Below are 20,875 nucleotides of genomic sequence, written 5' to 3'. Positions count from 1 at the left end.
GGCACGGAGCCTGCTTCGGATTCTGTGTCTCCCTCTCTCTCTGCCCCTCCCCTACTCACACTTTCTCTGTCTCTCCCTGTCTCAAAAATAAATAAAAGTTAAAAAATAACGTTAAAAAATAACGTGCTGCAGCTTCTCCGGGAAAGAGACAGAAAAAGAAAAACAGAAACGCAGAGAAAGAGAAACAGAGAAAAACCGGGGAAAAAAATGAGAGAACGAGAGAGACAGAGACTGAATTTCTTCTACCTCGCCAACTGGTTGGCACTTTCCTTCTGGGGACCATGGCTGAAGAGCTAGTTTTCTCAGGATTACTTATTTTTTCCAGAGCGAGGACCCCTTTCCAGCAGTCCTTACTCAGAGCGTTCACCCCTCTCCACATTCTACCCCTTGTGATCCTGAACTGCCAAGCGCTCACAAATAATACATACAAATGCTGATGCCAAGTAGTGCATTTTGCCCACACAATTAATTTCTTAAAGTCAAAAACTCCATCGACCCAGTTCATGTTTGAAGCAAGAGGGTGAAGACTCTGAAAAAAAAAAAAAAAACAACCTGAAGGTTCTGCTTTCTCGGTAGAGTTGAGTGTCTGTGTGTGAGGTGATGTCACCCTCAGATATGATTCCGACCAAGCCCTCTGCCCTGTGCTTTGTACATTTCTAATTTAACATCGCACAGAAGTGTTTCTGTTTTCCTTAATATTGTCTTATCGTTCTGGAATCCACGACAAGTGTGGAGCGCAACAATAAATATTTACTTATTTAATGGAAATTCTCAAAGCTTCAAACAGCAGAAGACGGAGCTATTCGCATTTGAAAGACAGACGCCAGATTGCCCACGTAATCCTGCTTATGCTGCAAAAGGAACGCAGTCATTAATAATGCAGCACCCCCCCCCCCCGCTGTCTCTCTAATCTCTGGTGCACTAATTCACTGAAAAAACATTTTCTTTGCAGTTTTTCCTGAGCGACCCAGAAGAAGCCATGCCTCCGCCTGCCAACACATCAAACACGAGTCTTTCTGCCTTAAACAATCAGGCAGTGATTCTGCGAGCACAGAATTTGTTTTTCCTCCCGGTAAGAGCATTTCACTCATTATTACTGCTCTGGTTGTCTTGCTCTAAGCTGTGAGCGCATTTAACGTGATGGCCTCCACTTTCTGATCTGCTGTAGATTTCACTTCTCCTCCTTGGTGTGGATACTTGAGTTAAGTCCCGACCAGCCAAAATCTGCCAGCCAGGCTGAGGGACGCCGATTAGACACACTTACGGTGCAAACTTACAGTGTCCTTTTGGTGCTCTCACAGATATCTCTGCTTTTATTCTCTTAGTGCTACATTCGATAGCATGTATCTCAGCGTTTGACGTTGCGTTGTATGTCACTGAAGTTCTGGGTTCATTGCGGATGGGTTTTGCCAGTAGTCCCGGTGGAATAGTGTTGGCTTCCTTGCTGATGATGGGGACTGCCTCTCGTATTTCTGCCTCTCCCTTGGCTGTAGACGCTGCCCACTGGTTATATCCTCAAATAATCCTTGCCGACTGACTCATTTTAACCATCCTCCAGAGAAGGGCCAAGATTCAAATTTCAAAACTGGCTAATATGTCGGTCTCTTCGGTGGAAAGGGTTAAGTCAGTTATTTACTATTTAGTAACTTCATTTCATAAATCATTAATGCAAAAAAAGTTTTGATAGTCTCCTCTCACTTAATCATCTAAAGTAGATTATTCCCACCTGGTTTCTGTCCCATAGAGTCACATTTTGAGAGTGCTAAAGGAACTATTTTGGAGACTGAAATTGGTGATTTAGTGTGTATACTTTAAAGATTTTTGGCCAGTTTTTTAGACTCCATTAGCTGTGGTAATAAAGCAGATTCCTTTCCTCGTTCTTCTTTTGCTGATTTGTTCCCTTGATATTTGGCTTGGATCCTTTTTCCCATTTCCTGTCTTCAGTGCCTGGGAAGCTTCCAGCTCTCTGTACAGAATTGGGGTGTCTGGTGGTGTTTTTGAGAGGGTTTCTGAGGCAAGCTGACCAAGGTCCCTAATAATGTCCCCATGGGCATGGGAAGAAAGCCTGCCATAAATCTGTCCCTCGTCCAAGGGGCCCTGGTTCTCATTTTAAGCATTATCATAAGCTCCCATGAGTGCTAGACAACATCTTTTCTGTTTTAGTTACATGAAAAGTGAGAGACAGGAGGCATGGCAAGGGTTTATTGGCTGTGATCTCACTGTGGGCAATTTGAAGCCGCCTTCTGTAGAGAAAGATTTACGTGAACTGCGGTCTGGCCCTCCCTCCTTGAAAGAATGGCACTGGCATGCACAGAGGTACCAGGCCACTGGCAGAGGGACAGAGCGTCCCAGGCAGCATTCACAGGGCACTTCAGCCATTTGCAATGAACGTACATTTGCATAAAAACAAAGGATAGCTGGCAAAGCTTTTTTTTTTTTTTTTTTAAATCTCTCCACCCGGTATTTGTGGATGCAACAACCCACTGTTTGTCACTAAAAGCAGTAAGGTCATCATTCGGAGTCTCATTAGGTAAGTTGGTATGACTTATTTTCAAAAGAAGCATAAACCGTTAGAAACCCAAAATGGGGGAGAGTAACATTTACTCAGCCTTAAAAGATTCGAAAAAATTAAAAAAAAAAAAAAAAACACGAAAAAATACACAATAGACTCTTTAAAATGTAGGTAGAATTTTGTCAACAAGCCACTGTTGTTCCAGTAATAAGTCATCAGAAAGAGAGATTATGATGAGCTCTGCCAAGGATTCCCCATGTGCTCAAACACTGCACAGAAAGTGCAGTGTTAGAGTTATTAAGAGTCCCAGAAGGGCCTGAGAACATGCTGGCTTCCCCCTTCACAGACGGAAGGGAACATCGGAGAGCCATGCACAACTTCCACGTGATTCCTCTCAGACCCCATCGTCCGTGATATCTGAGCTCGACGAGGGAGTGGGCAGGACTGTCCACACTCATGTCCACATTCACGGCTTCTTGTTACATCAAGAAGATGTAACGCTTCTCGACCGTAATCTGTAATAGTCGTCAGCTCAGGTCACGATCTCACAGTTCGTGGGTTCGAGTCCCACGTCGGGCTCTGTGTTGACAGCTCGGAGCCTGGAGCCTGCTTCAGATTCTGTGTCTCCCTGCTCATGCTCTGTCTCTCGCTCTCTCTCAAAAATAAAATAAGCATTAGAAAAAATTAATAAAAAAAAAGAAATTAATCTTAGAGGCATCAACACTAAGCAACAAAGGTGTTCATCAAAGTGTTTATGTAACTCCAAGAACAAAGAAAGTAAAGAACCTACGAGTTAGAATAAACTTAATGGTTTAAATAAATTCTGCTATTCTGGGGCGCCTGGGTGGCTCAGTAGGTTGAGCTTCCGACTTCGGCTCAGGTCATGATCTCGCGGCCTGTGAGTTCGAGCCTCATGTCAGGATCTGTGCTGATGGCTCAGAGCCTGGAGCCGCTTCAGATTCTGTGTCTTTCTCTCTCTCTCTCTCTGTCTCTCTCTCTCGGTCCCTCCCCTGCTCACACTCTGTCTCTCTCTGTCTCTCAAAAAAAACAATAAATAAATAAACATTAAATAAATAAATAAATTCTGCTATTTAGTTATATCTAGCCATGACAAAGATATTGTAGCCAAATATTTAATGACATAGAAATATATATTCACAATAAATTATTAATTGAAAAGTGTCACTTAAAAACATCCCAAATATTCCCCAATTTTCGAAAATGTCAGTATCAGTATTGAGTAGTATTAAAATATCAGGAATAAGTAGCACACCCCCCACAAAAAAAGGATGGAAAAATATACCCAAACGAATTAATAGCGGCTCAAGTTCGTGGTTGGAGATTATAGGAGACCCTTAGTTTTATACGAGTCCTTTGTATATTCCCTAAGTTTTAACACCAGATGTATTATTCCTGTAGTAGGGGGGGGGAAGAAGTCATTTTAAAATATCCAACAAAATCTACCACAAAGGATTTTTGCCATGGAGGCAGTTCATACTACATCTGTATTTATATCATTATATCTGAAAAGCTTCCCTGTGAGTTTGCTATTACTGGAATTCTCATTTTCCGTGTGAGGAAACTGAGGCCAAAGAGACCTAACTGAATTATCCAAGATGATAGCCGCTGTTCCCTTGGCGCAAAAATGCAAATTGAAAAAAAAATGCAAATTGATTTCATCAGTTAGCTATATCAAACATGTTAATAACCATATTAACTAATTTTAACTCTGTTCACCTAATCTTAATGGATATTAACAAATGATGTTTAGTAATTAAAGTAATAGTAATGATTTTCAATATGAATAAAGAATATACACATTAACTAATAACATATCAACTACATCGAAACTATGCGGAAATCAGGTCAGTAGTAATTACATCCTAATGGAAGTCCGTTCGGGAGCCTACCGCCAGGACTCTTGCCCAGTCGGTGTTCTCCCTGGCGGCTTCGTTATGTGGTGGAGACAGCCGATCTCCAGAACGCCTGGCCTGGCCCTCTCAGGTTATCCCCCTCGTTCACACGCCCCCCTTCCGCTGTCTGCAGGCTGCCAGCCTACCTTTAATTAACTCCCAGACCACATTGTGCATGACCTCCAGACGGTCTAGAAAGTAAATAGTAAATGACTAAATGCCGCTTGCCATTGACGTACGTTTTTCAGTAGATACTCTTGAAATAGGAAAACTTTTTAAAAGCCTAAGCACGAATTTTAAAATGTGAAACCAGGGGCACCTGGGTGGCTCAGTCCATTGAGCGTCCGACTTGGCTCAGGTCATGATCTCACAGTTCGTGGGTTCGAGCCCCGCGTCGGGCTCTGTGCCGACAGCTCGGAGCCTGGATCCTGCTTCGGATTCTGTGTTTCCCTCTCTCCGGCCCTCTCCCCGGTTGGCGCCCCCCCCCCTTCTCTCTCTGTCTCGAAAATAAATAAAACATAAAATAAAATAAAATAAGTGAATCCATAGGCTGTATTTGTATAGGTGTTGGCACTTAGTTCAAAGGAGGGGTGCTACAGAAATCCTGTGTGACCCTGTGTCCCCCCACCAGGTGCACGTGCATACACTGATACTCACGGTGACACATTTGTTGACGACGTTCATCCTGAGGTCTCCCGCATCATTTCACTAGCAGCATCGTGGCTGGAACTGAGAGCTTCCCCCACAGCCGGCCCCCAAGGCAATGTCATGGCCTTCGAGGAGCGGTTCTAGACTACTCTCCACTACTCACTGAAAGACCACTGGGTTGTAAACCAGGGCCTCTCGGACTTTGTGGGGAAGGCCCCTGCTTTCACTTGTTTAGTTTTTTTTAAACTGCCAACCCATCGTGGAGGGTAACTTTCAAAATGAACAGTGAAATAGCAGAAAAATGAACTAACGCAAGGAGACATGAGACACAGAAGCCTGTTATCTTGTCGGATTCGGTGGGATGAGGCTCCCCGTGAAGCTGCTGTACACGGTCCCTGAGCAGCCCTCCCTGGGGAATTTGCTGAGCTGCCTGCTCTGGGTTCTGTGTCTGTCCCCAGGCCTGAGGCGCCTCCTGGCCCTGAGCCCTCACGCCTGCCCTCTGAGCTGGGGACTTAGTCACCAGGCTAAGGGAATGGTGGCAGAACTCCATGTAACTCAGGGCTGGTTTAGGAGCACACGCCCCTCCCCTACCTCCTGTTTTGGGAGAAACTGAGCCAGGTCTCCCTGCCTCGATTCTGTGTTTCCACTCGGCCAGCCCCAACAGTCCTATCAGGACACCTTTCTTTCCTCTGTTCCTCCCCCCATTCTCTGCTGCGGGGAGAGTGGGGTCAGCCTAGTGGGGAACCCCCCCTCGGGGAGGTAATCTGGCCATGGAAATTCTGCTTACAGCCCTCCGTGTCCCGTAAAACACTGCCACCTGTAAGGCCGCCTTGCTCAGGAAAGCTTCACCTCCTAAAGGGTGACCCAGTGGCTGTGTGATCCAGGGCGGTGGCTGGTCTTCCTCGGGAAGCTGAAATGCCAGGTCTGAGTCCTGATGAGTACGGATCTGTATTAGCCCTTGTGTGGCCGCCTCGCTGCCAAACCTCCCTCTCGCAGAGAAGGAAGTGCTTTGTGTGACCAGGGCGGCTGGCTTCTCGACTTCTCTTCCCCAAGAGCAGGATGGATGAGCTAATATCGCTGGCCTTCCGTGGCTTATTCCATATAATGGAAATGACAGACCGGGCTAGTTTTTAAAGACAGGGTCTGTCAAACATCAGTCGGATCTATGCTTCATTATACCATGAAACTTTACTGAGTGCTGCTTCTGTTCCAGAAATGCCGGTAGCAGCCAACCCTGGTTCCTGAGGACACGGCCGTGTCACAGATAGAGGCCCCCTGGGCCTGGCGACCGTGTCCACTTACCACATCCCTCCTGGCTGGCAGGGCTCTGGGCCGCAAGCTTTGCTTGTTCTTTTCAGTGACTTAAAAGGAGGATATGAGGGGCACCTGGGCGGCTCAGTCGGTTAGGTGTCTGACCCTTGGTTTCGGCTCTGGTCGTGATCTCACGGTTCGTGGGATGGAGCCCACATCGGGCTCTGCGCTGACAGTGTGGAGCCTGCTTGGGATTCTCTCTCTCCCTCTCTCTGCCTCTCGCCCGCTTCTGCTCTCTCTCTCTCTCAAAATAAGTAAACATTCAAAAAAAAAACAAAAAAACAGAGGGCATTCTTCCCCTCATTTTATAGATGGAGACATGCTCCACAACCAGGTTGGGTCACTGGGGACCCCGCTAATGAGTGAGCAAAGCAAGATTGGCTGGGGCTGTCGCATCTCGATGATGTCCCGTAGGGCAAATGGCGAGGGAGCACCACAGTAGGGCACGCGTGTCACTGTTTCCTGGGGACGACAGGGGATGCAACGTGCTGGCTTTTTTCCACACGCCTAGCTCTTCCCATTCCCTCGTGTTCCCTGCCTACTTCCAGGGACTCTGTGACTCACCCCGGCCAAAGCTGTTAGTTTGTCAAATCCTCTCTGCTTTGGACCTGGAGTTTCTCCTTTAATAAAATGCCGAGGCTTTCTTATGCTTTTAACAGAACCCCCGGTAATGATTTATATCTTCATAAATTAAGAATTGAAAGGCCGAAAGAGATTCTAAGTACTATAGCTTTTAAAATCGATACCTGTGTACAGAGTCACTTGTTTTCATCTTCGAGAAGCAAATGACATTTGCGAGTCATGACCTGCCTTCAGTGTAGATCGTTAAGAATTATTTCTATTGGCAATACGCACGATTGTTCTCATTGGGCATGCTTCACTGGGTCAGCAAGCCACGGAATGAGTAATTCTTTTCTAAAGCACACATTTTCGGGCGTGTACCCCGGGGTCAGAAAACAGAAAAGGGCATCTGTTTCTCACAGCCAGTTCGGAAGTTGCGTGCGTGAGCTTGGGGGTTGGTGGTGACCCCCAGTGTGAATTCCTATTCCAGCATTTCGCAGAAGAGATCCTAAACGTTCATCTGATATGTTTCCCTGTTCCAGTACTTTATCTACAGCTGCATTCTGGGACTGATTTCCTGCTCGGTTTTCCTGCGGGTGAATTACGAGTTGAAAATGCTGATCATGATGGCGGCGTTGATAGGCTACAACACCATCCTTCTCCACACTCACGCCCACGTCCTGGACGACTACAGCCAGGTCTTATTTGAGAGGTAACCTGCGCCCTCTTCCTTCTCCGCGGTGGTTTCACGGGACGTTGATGACGTGAGTGTGTGTTGAGTAAACACAGACTAGCGGTATCCTTGCCGTTGATAGTCATTGTGTGGGCTTTTCTTTGAAATTGTGGTGCAGAAAATTGATGTGTGTCTTCACTATAGATTATATACAATATCTATCATCATGTACCCTTAGGAGGTTTAGGGAGGTGATTACTGCCCCAATCTGTACTGTATTGATAACAATAACCTAGGGTTTCTCTTCCTCAGCATTATAAAACTTCGGAGCGAGTAAGTTTCTGTTGTGTCGGGCGGTGGGAGGACTGCCCTCGGCATTATAGGGTATGTCGCGGCATCCCTGGCCCCTACCCGCCAGATGCCACTCACAGCCACCCGCCCCGAGTCATGACCACCAAAAATGTCTCCAGACGTTGCCAAATGTGCCCTGCGGGGCAGAGTGGACCCCAGTTCAAAACAGAGGAATCCACATACACCGGAAAAGTAAGTGGATACTTTCACAAGTTATAGAGTTCAACATCTTACGGGAGATTTCCTAAAATACCCTGGTGTGGAAGGAGGTACTGGCAGCTGGCGATTCTCTGTTCTATGAAGAGATTGATTTGCAGGAAGAGGTGGACCTATGATATAATCCGGTCCCCGATACGATCAGACGATATGATGTGAAAGCATCGGGTCCCGAGTTCGGAAATATTGGAAATGGTCCTCAAGCCCCTCTTTGGGTTTATGAAAGGTCTCCTGCCATCAAATCACTTCCATAAGCTTAGAATACCTGTTCCCTGCTTGAAAAAAAAAAATGGAATCATTATGATACTGTCCATCACACATCTTGATAGCAAAACTTTTTACATCAAGTGTTGGGTTTATTTCTAGACCCGCCAGGCTTCCAGTTTTTTTCTGTAGGCGTGTTGCATAATCCTCCGTAAAATATCTATATATTTCTTTTAATATAAAATAAATGCCTTAAATATTTTCCTAGATGTGTGGCTCCAGAAAGATGGCTTGTGTTGACAGCATATGGCCACTTACTTCTCCATCAGAGGTTCAGTGTCAAGGACAGTGGGCCCCCCACTGCGTGCACGTTTCTTGCCAGTAAGAACTTTCAGAAACACAGTGGCAGTGCATTCTCTTCACGTAATTTAATTTCCATCGTCTTCCACACCATGAAGCTTTAATAATCTGTAATCAAGCTGAAGAGTAGTCGAGTTGCAAAAATGCATAATGGTATTAAAGAAGGTTTATGATTCCTTAGCAAGGAGGAGAATGAAATCAGAAGTTAATTTTCCAATAAGTTCTCAGAGTCACCAAGCAAACATGCTTGAATATTTCTCTGCCACATCCAGGGAGCCTGCCTCAAATCCCTATGTAAATGTGGCGTTACCGATTTCTATGCGCAGCAGACAAGGCCACTGAATTTCCCTTTATTAAGTTTGAGGCTCCTGAACATGCGACGCATCTGAAGACAAAGAAGCAATTAGATCAGCGGCTTTCTGATGGAGAGAGAATTACTCCTGGGGACCTGAGACAGACACACGATCTCGGGTCAGAACCGAGCAGCACTAGAGGAGTTACTTGGTTGAAGAAAAGTTTTTACTTCCCGAGCCCTTTCATTTCATTCAAGATCTTTTGTGTGTATTCTTCTGGTCGTGTCTTCATAAGAACCTTACAATCAGAGAGGGCTGCCCTGAGAAGCCTCCAGAACCTGCCTCCACTCCGAAGGAAGATAGCGTCCTGCCAGGAGGAGGGACGCACCTGCCTCCCCGTCCTCCTCCTGCCCATACAGTTCTGGCCTGTCCAGACCCGCTTCCTGCACGAGCTGCCCCAGTACCCCCCAAGCATTCCTCCGCCAAAAGGTGACTGTTCTTGGCAGGATAGCAGAACACCTTGAAATCAACAAATTTTCTCAATATCAGTTTAAAACTAATCCCAAATGAGGGGCCCCCAGGTGCCTCGGTCAGTTAAGCATCTGATTCCTGAGATCGAGCCCCCCATCAGGCTCTCTCTCTTCCTCAAAAATAAATAAACATTAAAAACATTTTTAAACATATTAAAACAAACAAACGAGAGACTCCTAAGACCAAGACTGTCTCCATTTCCCTCCTGATTTCTTCAGCCTCAGTGTGTGTTTGAGAGAACCCTAAACCCCTCCCGGAGCCAAAACCCACCAATGCATATGTGTTCTTTGTTCGAGAGAATTCAAGAGGTTTCCCCATCAAACACCTGACCCAGGTTTCCTCATCCTTCGCCTCGATGGTGTAGACGCTGGTACACTTCCTTTCTGTTAAGACACTGGGATCCTCAGAAAAACAAAAGCCCCCTGATCTGGGACGGGACCTGGAGATGGAACATCCCTAAATCCCAAAGCCAGTGGCTCCCTTCAAGGAGGGAGCTGGTTCCCAGGAGTGCCACACCGCACTCCCAGTCCTGACAGAGCTCATCCGTGCCACTGAAGATGTGCTTGGCCCCGTCCCTTTTCTGACTTATTTCTGGTCTTTGCATCCTTGGTCTCCCTTTTCACTCTTGGCTTCCTGGTCCTTGCCCTGGTCTTCTTTCTGGAATGTGTGCTCTGCTGTGATAGTCAGTGCCCTTGGGGCCCACCTTGGCCCCTGGACTGGACCCCTTGTCAACACTGAGCATTCCTAGCAGACCTACCCCAGACTTCTGCTTTCACCGTGGGTGTTCCTGCAGACCGAGCGGCCCTGTCACCCTGCAAAGCTGGGGAATGTCTCCCCTAGAGGAAGCAGATGGGGCTCTGTCATCTGCTGCCCTCTTTTCTTTAAGGCAGGTAACAGACACTCTAGAATCGAGGAAGGAGCAGGTCTGAACTGAGTACCACTCTGATAACCACAGTGCCTATAACTGTGCCTGCCCTCTAGTAAGTAGGTGCTAAGAAATATCTGTTAGATAAATGAATAACAGCAGGTAGACTCCTTAATAACCAGAAAGGCCCAAATACTGGCTGCAATGAAAAGTCTCACCTCACCTGCTTCCCTGAAGACAGAGGCTCATGGCAGATGTGTCTTTTCAGGAACAGGATCGGTTTTTGTTTGTACTCTTACGTTTCAAGGGCAAGTTTGGAGAGGGCATCTCTGTTTATAAGGCAGCGTTAGGCCACTTTCTGAATACACATTTGGACCGTATTGTCATCCTCTATGTGAGTTCACCGTCACCCATGTTTCGGGGGCCTTTTCGGAACCAAATTTGACATTGATAATGGACAAGCCAAAAGGATGTTACAAGCCAACAGGGACGTTTTTACAACAGGGTTAGCGAAGAAAACGGGAGAAGTATGCACCAGAAAAACTCCAGCTCAACGAATAATTCAGGAAGTGACATCAAAGATATTCCGACAGATTCACGAGTGTGGAAAGCCTACTCTAAAGGAGGAGAAAAGAGATTGAGTGTGCCACTGAAAGTTCATTAAACAGAGGCCAGCGATGCCCCAATACTTACCATTACCTGCTCTTAATGCGATTCTGGGAAGTCACGTCATGGTGGAAGAAGCCCGGGTGTTTCTGGTATTCAGAAGGTCCAGGAGAAGCCGTTTCCTAATTCTCTGGCATTTACGACATCCCCCGTTTTTCCGTGAGTACAGGATGTTTTGCTGAACCAGTCAGTGGCCATTCCGGTTCCTACCCGTGACGCTGTCTCCCAGAGCCCTCGGCCGGCACCACGGAGGACACCAAGTGCTCTTGGCAGTGACGGTGATGCTGATGAGCGTTGATGTTGCTGGAAGATGTTCTTGTTTCGAAGACACTTTCCCTTCCCTTGTCAAGGTCTTGCCACAGAGTCCACAAGACACTGTCAGATTTTTCCTGGGAGTTTTTTTCTTGCAGAACTGAAAAGTCTCAAGGGATGAGTGTTATCGTTTCCTATGGACCCGGCCATTATGCTAATCCACCTGAATATAGGAAACGTGCGTTTAATTCTGAAAATGCGGGGGTGGGGAGCTTGAACAGGACGGTGGCTGGTGGGGTGGATAACAAGGAACCGGCTGGCTCTGTTTGGGCGCTCAGCTGAATACGACAAATCCTTTGTGGACAGCGTATACGTGAGGCGTGTAAGTAAGCAGCGATGCCCAGTGTCCAGCCTCGTCCGCAAGCTCTGGATTGTTGTTGGTAGAAATGTCTGCATAATTTTAACTTCCTTAAAGTTCTGCGTCAAGCGTGGTGGTGGAGATGCTCAGACACATGTCACCGGGAGCTACGCGTTAAGCACCTTCAGTGTGACGTTGTTCCGCTTTCTCTGTTTTTCCTGTGTCTCATTCAAGGCACAGAATTCGAGATGACGCGACAGATTTTGACAGTGTCCCAACGTGGGATCAGCTGAGGGTGAGCTCACTGCAGCGTTAATCACGATCAGCAGAAAGGCAGGACGGCACCGCACGTCCACCCTGTGGTCGAGGGCCTGGGGGTGTCCCCAAGCACCTGAAATTCCTCTCAGGTCTCCTCTTTTAAATTAAAAATGTATTCCAGATTTACATTCTAACCCATCACGTATCCAAGTTAATGTTGAAAAGTTTTGAAATTACTTTCGAAGTTAACATCTCAGCTTCTCGTCCCCTGCCCAGTTTCCCCTCTCTGTATCTCCAGAAAGTAAGAAACACACGTTTCTGCGTGGCTGCAACCGCCCCCCCCCCCGCCCTCCGCAGTGGGTTGGGGGGTCAGAGAAGCTGGTGGTGGGTCGTCCGAGCTGCCCGACGTAAAAGCAAGTCGTCTGAGGGCTACTCAATTCCACCAAACTTTCTCTTCTTTCTTCTAGAAAAAGCAACCACCAGTGAGCTACTGTGTTATTTAACCTAGAAAAGAAAATGCCCTGGGAGGTGGATCCACCTGCAGGAGAGTACTTGATTTTTAGGCTGTTCTGTTTGATTTTGGAGTGGGGGGCGGGGAGGAGGTTTCCCGGGGCCTGTGCCCAGACACTGTGCAGAATGCGTCTTAATCATCACTCCGTCAGCCTCTGATGCTAAGGCCACGCACAGCCCTGCGTCTCACTGCACTGATCGGCCAGTCGCCTCCCGCCTACGATCACCTTTACGGAACGAAACCACGACCGCATTCGTCAAGTGCATTATCACATCCATAGCAGAGGGCCAGCGCGGCTCTCAGCCCCGCCTTTGTCCTCTCTCCTGACCTGCAGCTGTCCCCTGGGCGCATTTCCCAGCGAGAGCTTGTGCCTTAGTGTGGTAGGCTGTTCCAGCCCCAGAATGTCTTGCTTGGCATTTATGAACAATTCAATGAGAAAAAGTTAAAAAAAAAAAAAAAAAAAGGCCGGGGTGCCTGGGTGGCTCAGCCAGTTGAGCGACCGGCTCTTGATTTCGACTCAGGTCACGATCTCTCGGTCCGTGGGATGGAGTCCTGTGTTGGGCTCTGTTCCGACAGCGTGGAGCCTGCTTGGGATTCTCGCTCTTCCTCTCTGTCTCTGCCCCTCCCCTCCTTGCACGTTGTCTCTGTCAAAATAAATAAATAACCTTAAAAAAAGATACTCTGAGAAAGCATAGGCTCGGGGCCCTCTGTCCTTGGGTGACATTGGGCCACCCGCCCTGGAGGACTGCTGCGGGTTCCAGGGGATCCGTGTCCAGCCAGGAGAGGAAAGTGTCTAGAAAGGAAGCCCCTGGGGTTTCAAACCAGCACGATTATGTGTCCCCTCACTCACGTGTTTTTAAAACACACTTCTATTGAACACCCGCTGTATGCCGGGCCTCACTGCTGGAGCCTGAGCGCACGGAGACGAAGAAAGTACAGTTTCTACCGTCAAGAAGATCACAAAGTCTCTCTGAGAAGATCGCGTCTCACGGGAAGGCTCGCGGGAGACTTGTCTGTCGGGGTTAAGTTCATGCCGCACGCCTAGAAAAGGAGAGAGCGTGTCGGCCGGCTTGTGTTAGGGCCCAGCGTTGACTCACGTCGGGAAGACGTTGAAGAACTATGAGGACTCCCAAGCGCAGGAGACAGGCGACTCCAGCATCACGGCAGAACAACGTGTCTCTCGTCTTGGCCCCTCCCCCAACCTCTGTAACGGTGATTTGGCGTCTGTGCAGGGACAAAAGTGCCCTTGTAGGAGCTGAGGGATTCAGCAGCGTACGCCAAAGGGTCCGAGAGGCATCTCATGCCCCCGCGCGTCAGATGAGAGGCGTACGGACCCCAGGCGTTCACGCCGCCGTGGCCGTGAACCAGCTCGAGCCCCTCTGGGACGTGGTCCGGGAGCCCCTGGAGAACACTCAGCCAGTCACCCACAGACGACGGAGCCTTTGTGCGAGTCCGGTTTCCAGAGCGGAAGTCCCAGCATGCTTCTGGGAAAACCTTGCAAGTCTGAATGCACTGAAGTAGCTAAGAGGACCGGCCTGACTCTACTCCCCGCCTCCCCCAGGGTGGCACAGCCGAGGCCCATGCGAGCAAGCCCCCGCTGCTGCCGCCGTGCCAGATGCTGCCAGGGAGGCTCCCTCCTGGCCCCGTGCACGGTGCTGAGTCCTGAGCTGCGTGACGGGGACGGTGAGCGGCCGGGCGGGGGACTGACGGGGACTCTCGACGGGCCCGACGGGGATGCGGATCCCACTAGCTGCATCGAGGCATCCGTCGGGAAGCCCGCCCCGGGGGACACTGGGAACACCTCGCCCGTGGACCCCCCGCAGCAGGCCCGCCGGCTCCCCGCTGGGCTCCACGCGCCGCCCTCGCACCCCGACCCCGCAGCCGGCTCCCCGCCCGCGCTCCCAGTGGTGGAGGAGACTGCCAACTTGGACAGAAAGCCGGCGCGGATCTGAGGACCAGGGAGAGACGGACGACAGACTCGAACTTGAGCAAGGTTTGTCAGAGCAAACCGAAGGAGGCCGTCAGTACTCTGCCCGGTGCACGGCCAGGCGGAGAGATGGCTCGCAGCTTGAGAACTGGGCCACGGGAGGGGGCAAGGGTCGTGCAGCAGCCGTGACCACAGCCAGTCTCAGGAAGCCCCAAGCTGTTTCTGTCCCAGGGGCCGTTCATAAGGACTCCAGGAGGGGACTGCCCTTTCGGGTGTGAAGAGAGCCGTGCAAACCTTCAAGGAACAGAAAACCTCGAAGAAGAAGGGAGCAGAGGAAGTAGCGAACAGCCAGAGAACCCTTGGTGAGGGGGCACGAGTAAGTCCTTGCCAACCAACACTACTCTCGGTGCAGATGGACTGAATTGTCCACCCAAAAGGCAAGCCTGGCTGCAGGAGTAAAAAAACGTCAGCACCAGGGGCGCCTGGGTGGCCCCGTGGGTTAAACGACCGACCCGTGGTTTCCGCTCAGGTCGCGATCTGACCGTTCGTGAGATCGAGCCCCACGTCGGACTTTGCGCTGACAGCATGAAGCCTACTCGGGATTCTTTCTCCCTCTCTCTGTCTCCCTCCTCTCCCCTGCTTGTGGGTATGTGCACTCTCTCCCTCCCTCTCAAAATAAATAAATAAATATTTTTAAAACACAGTTTTTTTTTGTTTTTTAAAGAAACAACAGGTGTTGGTGAGGATGTGGAAAAAGGGGAACCCTCAGGCACTGTTGGTGGGAATGCAAACTGGTGCAGCCGCTCTGGAACTACCTGGAAGTTTAAAACAGAACTACCCTATAATCCTGAGTTCCTTTAGGTACTTTTCTTCTTAAGATAATAGAGGCCTGTTTCCGCTAGGTAAACGTAAAGCTTTTAAATGGGAAATCATGGTTAAGTCTCCGTGCCTGGACTGCTCTCTCTCCTGAGATTGAAGAATGTCCTTTGTACCTCACCTGAACCGTTGGCCTTTAGGTTAGAGCTGGTCCACCAGGCAATTCCTCAAAAATTCCAATTTTTTAGGGTTCTTTGTTCTTTTGTCCTCTGAAAACTTGAGGGCCAGAATGATCGCTCCATTAACAGCCTCAGGGTGAGGGCCAGCTGTAAATTAGTGTGTGGCCCCAGGCTCGTTTGGGCATCTGAGTCTCTAGGGCCCAGTTTTTAGGTGTGAAAGGAACCATATCCTGTCACATTTTTGCTAGAACTGTCCCTGAGTTAGAAACTTTCTCAGTTCTGTCAGCGCTGTGACCCATACCTCATCACTCTGGGATAGCACAGCGGGACAACGGCAAGTCCAAAGTGGATTGCAACCTTAATACTTAAAGAACAGAGAGAGAGAAGGAGGCCTCCCACCCAGCCAGCTGCCATTTTTACATAAATGACCAACACGATGGTTATAGGTGGAATTGCGTCCCTCAAAGAAGACATGGTGAAGTCCTAACCTCGGCCACCTCACAACATGACCTTACTTGGAGTAGGGTTGTTGCAGATTATTTCGCTGAATGAAGTCCTACTGGAGTGGGATGGGCCCTAATCCAGCATGGCTGGTGTCCTTATAAGAAGATGGCCATCTTGATGGCTCAGTCCGTTAAGCATCTGACTCTGGCTCATGTCATGATCTTGCGGTTTGTGGGTTTGAGCCCCGCGTCGGGCTCCATGCCGACGGCTCGGAGCCTGGAGCCTGCTTCGGATTCTGTGTCTCCCCCTGTCTCTGCCCCTTCCCAACTCATGCTCTGTCTCTATCTCAAAAATGAACATTAAAAAAAATCTTTTTTTTAATATGACCGTGTGAAGACACAGACTCACTGAGAGAACGTCATTTGTTGGTGGAGGCAGACGCTGAAATGATGCGGTGGTGAGCCAAGGAACACCAGGGATTGGCGAGCACCAGAATGAGGCGAGGAAGGACGTCCCTATGGGCTTCAGAGGGAGCACTGTCCTGCCAACACCTTGACTGCAGACAGACATCTGGCTTCCAGAACTGTGAAGTGATCAACTTCCATTGTTTTGAGCCACCCAGCTTACAGTACCTTGTTTTTAGAAGCTCTAGGAACCTGATGGAACGTGATGATCAACACAATTGACTGAACTAGCTCCCGGGATTCCATTCTACCTATTCTGGATGCTCCCTCCGTGCTACACACTCCCCTTCCTCCCAGCCTCTCCCACATGCACACAAAGAGCAAGGTAACCCAAGAATGCATCTGTGGATGGACAGATTTCTCATTCAGACTGCAGGAGCCATATGGCACTCACCCATGCATGGTCCACACGGGAGACAAGGGCTCCTGTAGGAATCAGCCATTCTTTTTGGCTGGATGAATAAAAGACATTTTTGAGAAGCCTAAATGAAATCCATGAAAACACAGTGCAATCCTTCTTAGGTGGCAGAGAGGGTCAGGAGGGAGAAAGGCATTCGTGTGCCCACAAGTCTGTTCTACATGCTGATGCGTCTTGCTACTTCTGAGGCCCATTCAGTCCCATCCAGCAACCACTTGTCTTGTCTCCCCTTGTCCTTCTCCCTCGAGGCCCCCACCCCTCCCATCGCTCTTCCCCACTAAGGCTCCAGATCTGGGAGACGGTGGAACAGAGCATTTCTACCCCCTAAACCAATGTTCACATGCATTCACGTGAGGAGTCCCAGATAGGATCGCTTGCCTGTATTTTCTGTGTGATTAACTGGAAACCCAGCCAGGCCCCAGACTGCATACAGAGGGCCCTACCTCCCCGTTTCCATCCCTGAGAGGGACCTGAGCTGGCTCTGCATGGTTGGGACATCTGGTCCCTTAGCCGGGCATGCAAGGGGGGACCTGAGTTCCGATTGGCCGCATGGATGAACGTGCAGCAAGGTCCGGCCCCGGGAGTTAACGTTTGACTCTTTGTTTGGGAGTTCCGGGGGCGGGGTGAAGTCCTAACCCCCGCTACCTCACAACATGACCTTACGTGAAACAGGATTGGGGCAGGGGTCCTCAGACCCCTAGAATTATAAAAGAATGGAAAGTTTGTGAAGCAACACGAACATTTAAAACCCGCCTGCACATCTGAGAGCACTCGCTGCGTTGTACCGCTTTTGCTAACTGGCAATATGGTGTCACTAGAGTCAATATAGAAAAATAAGGGTTTAATATTCATTGCAGCCGACGTTGATAAACATCTGCTCTCCTCAGCCACTGCAGCTGCGCTTTTAGACACAGCTGTCACAGGCTCGTGAAGGAGCAACTTCATTTCTTAGGATCCGTTCTGGGGAAACAGGGATGTGGCACCTTCCTGTTTACTGGAGAAACCGGCGACAGCCTCACGCCTTACGGCTGACGAGCTCACCTGCTTGCAGCCCGGCCGGTTCAGCAAGGAGGAATGAGCCCCTCATGGAAGCCCAGCCTTTCTGGAGAGTTCTCTGAGGTCCTGAGCCCTTCGGCCCCCGAGACTGGCTATTCTGCCTCTTCCTGTCTGCAAGGAATCGAGGTTTCCCTCGCACGTGGATCTTGCCTTCTGTTAATGATAATTCACCAACCTCCATTTTCTTATCTTTTTCACGACCTCTCTAGCCCCGACCCTCACTAAAACTCATGGGTACCACTTACGAAGTGCCTCCCACGCATCAGGCTCTGTGCCAGGTTATCAGTGGTTGGCATAGTGACCAAAACAGCCTGGAAGATGGGTATTGTTACCCGCTCTGGCTGATGGTAAGAGTGAGGTTTGGAGGGGTCAATCCTACGTGCCACAAATCAACAGGGTAGGGGAGGGAGGGACACTCCAGTCCGACCTGGGTTGTCTTCCTCCAAAGCCCACCTGAGCTCTTTTGCTACCACGTGGATTCCTCACATGTCATCAGAGGGTTCATTCCTTGAACCGTCCGTAGAGAGATGGGAAAATCTTAAAGCAAGCTCAACCCACAAACAGAAGGTGATGGCGTGGTGCTTACTTAATTTAATTAAACATGACCTATGCTGCTTATGTGGTATGTCTCCATCCATAATCAGCTTTTTAAGTCCTATCACGTGTGGGAGATGGTCATCTGTTTGCTAGGCGGGACTCCCCGGGGATGACAGGAGATAGCTCCTTCCCTGCTGGATTAGCCAGGGTTCTCCAGAGAAATGGCACCAGTAGGATATTGGTATATGATATATGTAATATACATATATCAAGCAAGAGGTTTATCATAAGGAACTGGCTCCCGTGGCTACAGAGGCTGGCGAGTCCAAAATCTGCATGGCGAATGTCCCAGTTGGAGCCTGAGGGCCAAGCTGCTGTAGAGCCAGGAAGAGCCAGTGTTTCAGATCAGAGGCAGTCGGGCAAGAGAGAATTCTGTCTCACTGAGGGGCAGGTCAGCACTTTCTTCTAGTTAAGCCTTCAGCTGATTGGATGAGGCCGACCCGAATTACGCAGGGCTTCACTCAGCTCACTGCTTCAAATGTGAACCTCATCCAAAAAACACTCTCACAGAAACACCCAGAGTGACAGTTGACTAAAATGTCTGGGCATCCCGTGCCCACCACGCATGCCAACTCCATATGCGGGGTGATGGTTTTCTGGAATGTTGTGGTGAGGACACGGACGGGGATTGATGACTGACGTCTACCTGGACCCGAGAAGAAACGGGGCAGTGGACCAAGAATTGCCATCTGTGATACAAACCCATACAAAAGAGAACATAAGACCGAGCGCCTACCAAAGAAGTCATGAGCAACTATATAATTTGCAGGTGAGGGTAGCTGGTGGAATGAAGTGCCCTGCTTCGTTTTTCTCCCTCCCACGATTGTTAATTTCTAGAAGACGGTCTCTTTCTGAGAGTGGTAACTTCAAAAGTCGGTATCCTATGTCAGATTATCCATATGGATCTCAGAAGTGTAAAGAAAATACTACGATGCACGTTCCTCTGTTCTTTTATGTTTGTTAGAGTTTGGTAGAAAGTAACACATCTATGTTAATTTGGGAGGATCTTTTACTGAGCTTTCAAAATAGGGATTATTTTGTTTTGCTGCAATCTGGGCTTGGAGATGTATTTGAAAGGTGTGTGTTTGGCTGGACTAGAACATGCAGTGGAGGTTCTCGAGTTGGTTGATATACAAATTCTAAGTGCCGTATGTATGTTGTTTTGTATTGTTTTTGTCTGTCTGTCTGTTTGTTCTCCAATAGACCAGGCATTTGGAAAGACCTGAAGACCATGGGCTCAGTGTCTCTCTTTATATTTTTCATCACACTCCTTGTTCTGGGTAGACAGGTAAGACATCTGCTTTTTCACATAACTTCCCCCAAGTTCCGTGTCAATAATACGTTGCTCGTACGTTGACTGTACCTCAATTTCAAAAAAAGAAACAACAGAGTCTATTCAGTAATAATAATGAAAATACTTTGCTGATGTGCACTGTAGCTGCTTTCATGCGAACAAATGCTGATGTGTCACAATCATTTTATCACCAGAGAGAAACGTGTGTGTGCGTGCGTAAATATAGACAAAAGGACAGAGGTCTCTCATTTTTTTTGTTTTTTTTCTGCAAGAGGCAAACTTGGTGAATGGTAGAGATGGGAATCCATGTCCTGGTAAATCTCAAAATAACGTTGTAGGTTTTGGAAGCCTACAAAGGTGATCCCTCCATAGCTGACGCTATTTGTAAAACTGTCCCCTCGTCTGGGATTTTATTTGCATTTCAGAATGGATGGCCTGTTTCTTTTTCTTAGAAGTGGGTATGAATACCTTTGACGTCACCTGAAATCATTCCTAGAAATACGGTCCTCTGTTCAAAAATTGTATTTTGTCATGAGAATGAAACTGTGCCTCCTTGCACTCCCCACTCCTTCTGGTCTCCAAAGAGAGGCTGTGGGTGCAGGATTTTCAAGGATGATATTCTTTCTCTAGCTGCACACGAGCACGATTGCCCAAAGGATATAGACTCATTGCATGCCAGGCACTCTGCCTTCACCAAAGTTTGCTTGGAATTCTTTGATGGATGGTGTAAAACAAAGGACCAACATATAGAGAAATAACCAACTAAGATGCAAAGCCAATTTAATCATCGACACGGCACTAAACAGTGAAACCGTAGGAAGTTGTTAACAGTCACACAGTGAGAGCAGAGGCCGGATCTGTGGCTGCCAGTCGAGTGGCCTGGAAACGCTGTCCTCTTCCAAGGAGCACCCACGGCATGCTTCCCTGAGTGCTACAGTGCATCCCACCCCAGTCTCCCAGGAGCTGAATTGTTGTCCTGATGCAGAGCTCTCGAAGACCCCTGCCTCCCTTCCATCCCACCCCACCTCCATCCCTGGCACAGCTTCATTCTGCATCCTTTGGCTTGTAGCTTTGACAGTCTGCACGTTCCGATTAACCCATTGAACCGTGTCCTGTTCTTTCTTCCTGGTTCCATTTGTTTCCTGCCACCTGGCTTTCTCCTCCATCGACCTGCTTTCTGTTCTCACTCATAGAGAA

At 48.7% G+C, this 20,875-nt stretch overlaps 1 protein-coding gene across 2 annotated transcripts in view; it reads left to right on the top strand.

The window, feature by feature from the left end:
• ADCY2 (adenylate cyclase 2) overlaps window positions 1–20,875 on the top strand; it is a 415,077-nt gene that overhangs the window by 355,544 nt on the left and 38,658 nt on the right. For both annotated transcript variants that reach the window (XM_049648289.1, XM_049648290.1), the window contains exons 17-19: window positions 953–1,072; window positions 7,488–7,657; window positions 19,588–19,672. In XM_049648289.1, coding sequence (XP_049504246.1) covers window positions 953–1,072; window positions 7,488–7,657; window positions 19,588–19,672 — 375 coding nt within the window. The remainder of the gene's footprint in view (window positions 1–952; window positions 1,073–7,487; window positions 7,658–19,587; window positions 19,673–20,875) is intronic.

This window comes from Panthera uncia (assembly GCF_023721935.1).
Source record: "Panthera uncia isolate 11264 chromosome A1 unlocalized genomic scaffold, Puncia_PCG_1.0 HiC_scaffold_17, whole genome shotgun sequence".
Classification (NCBI taxonomy): domain Eukaryota; kingdom Metazoa; phylum Chordata; class Mammalia; order Carnivora; family Felidae; genus Panthera; species Panthera uncia.
The sequence above is the reverse complement of the archived record's forward strand: the minus strand, read 5'-3'. Positions and strand labels throughout refer to the sequence as shown.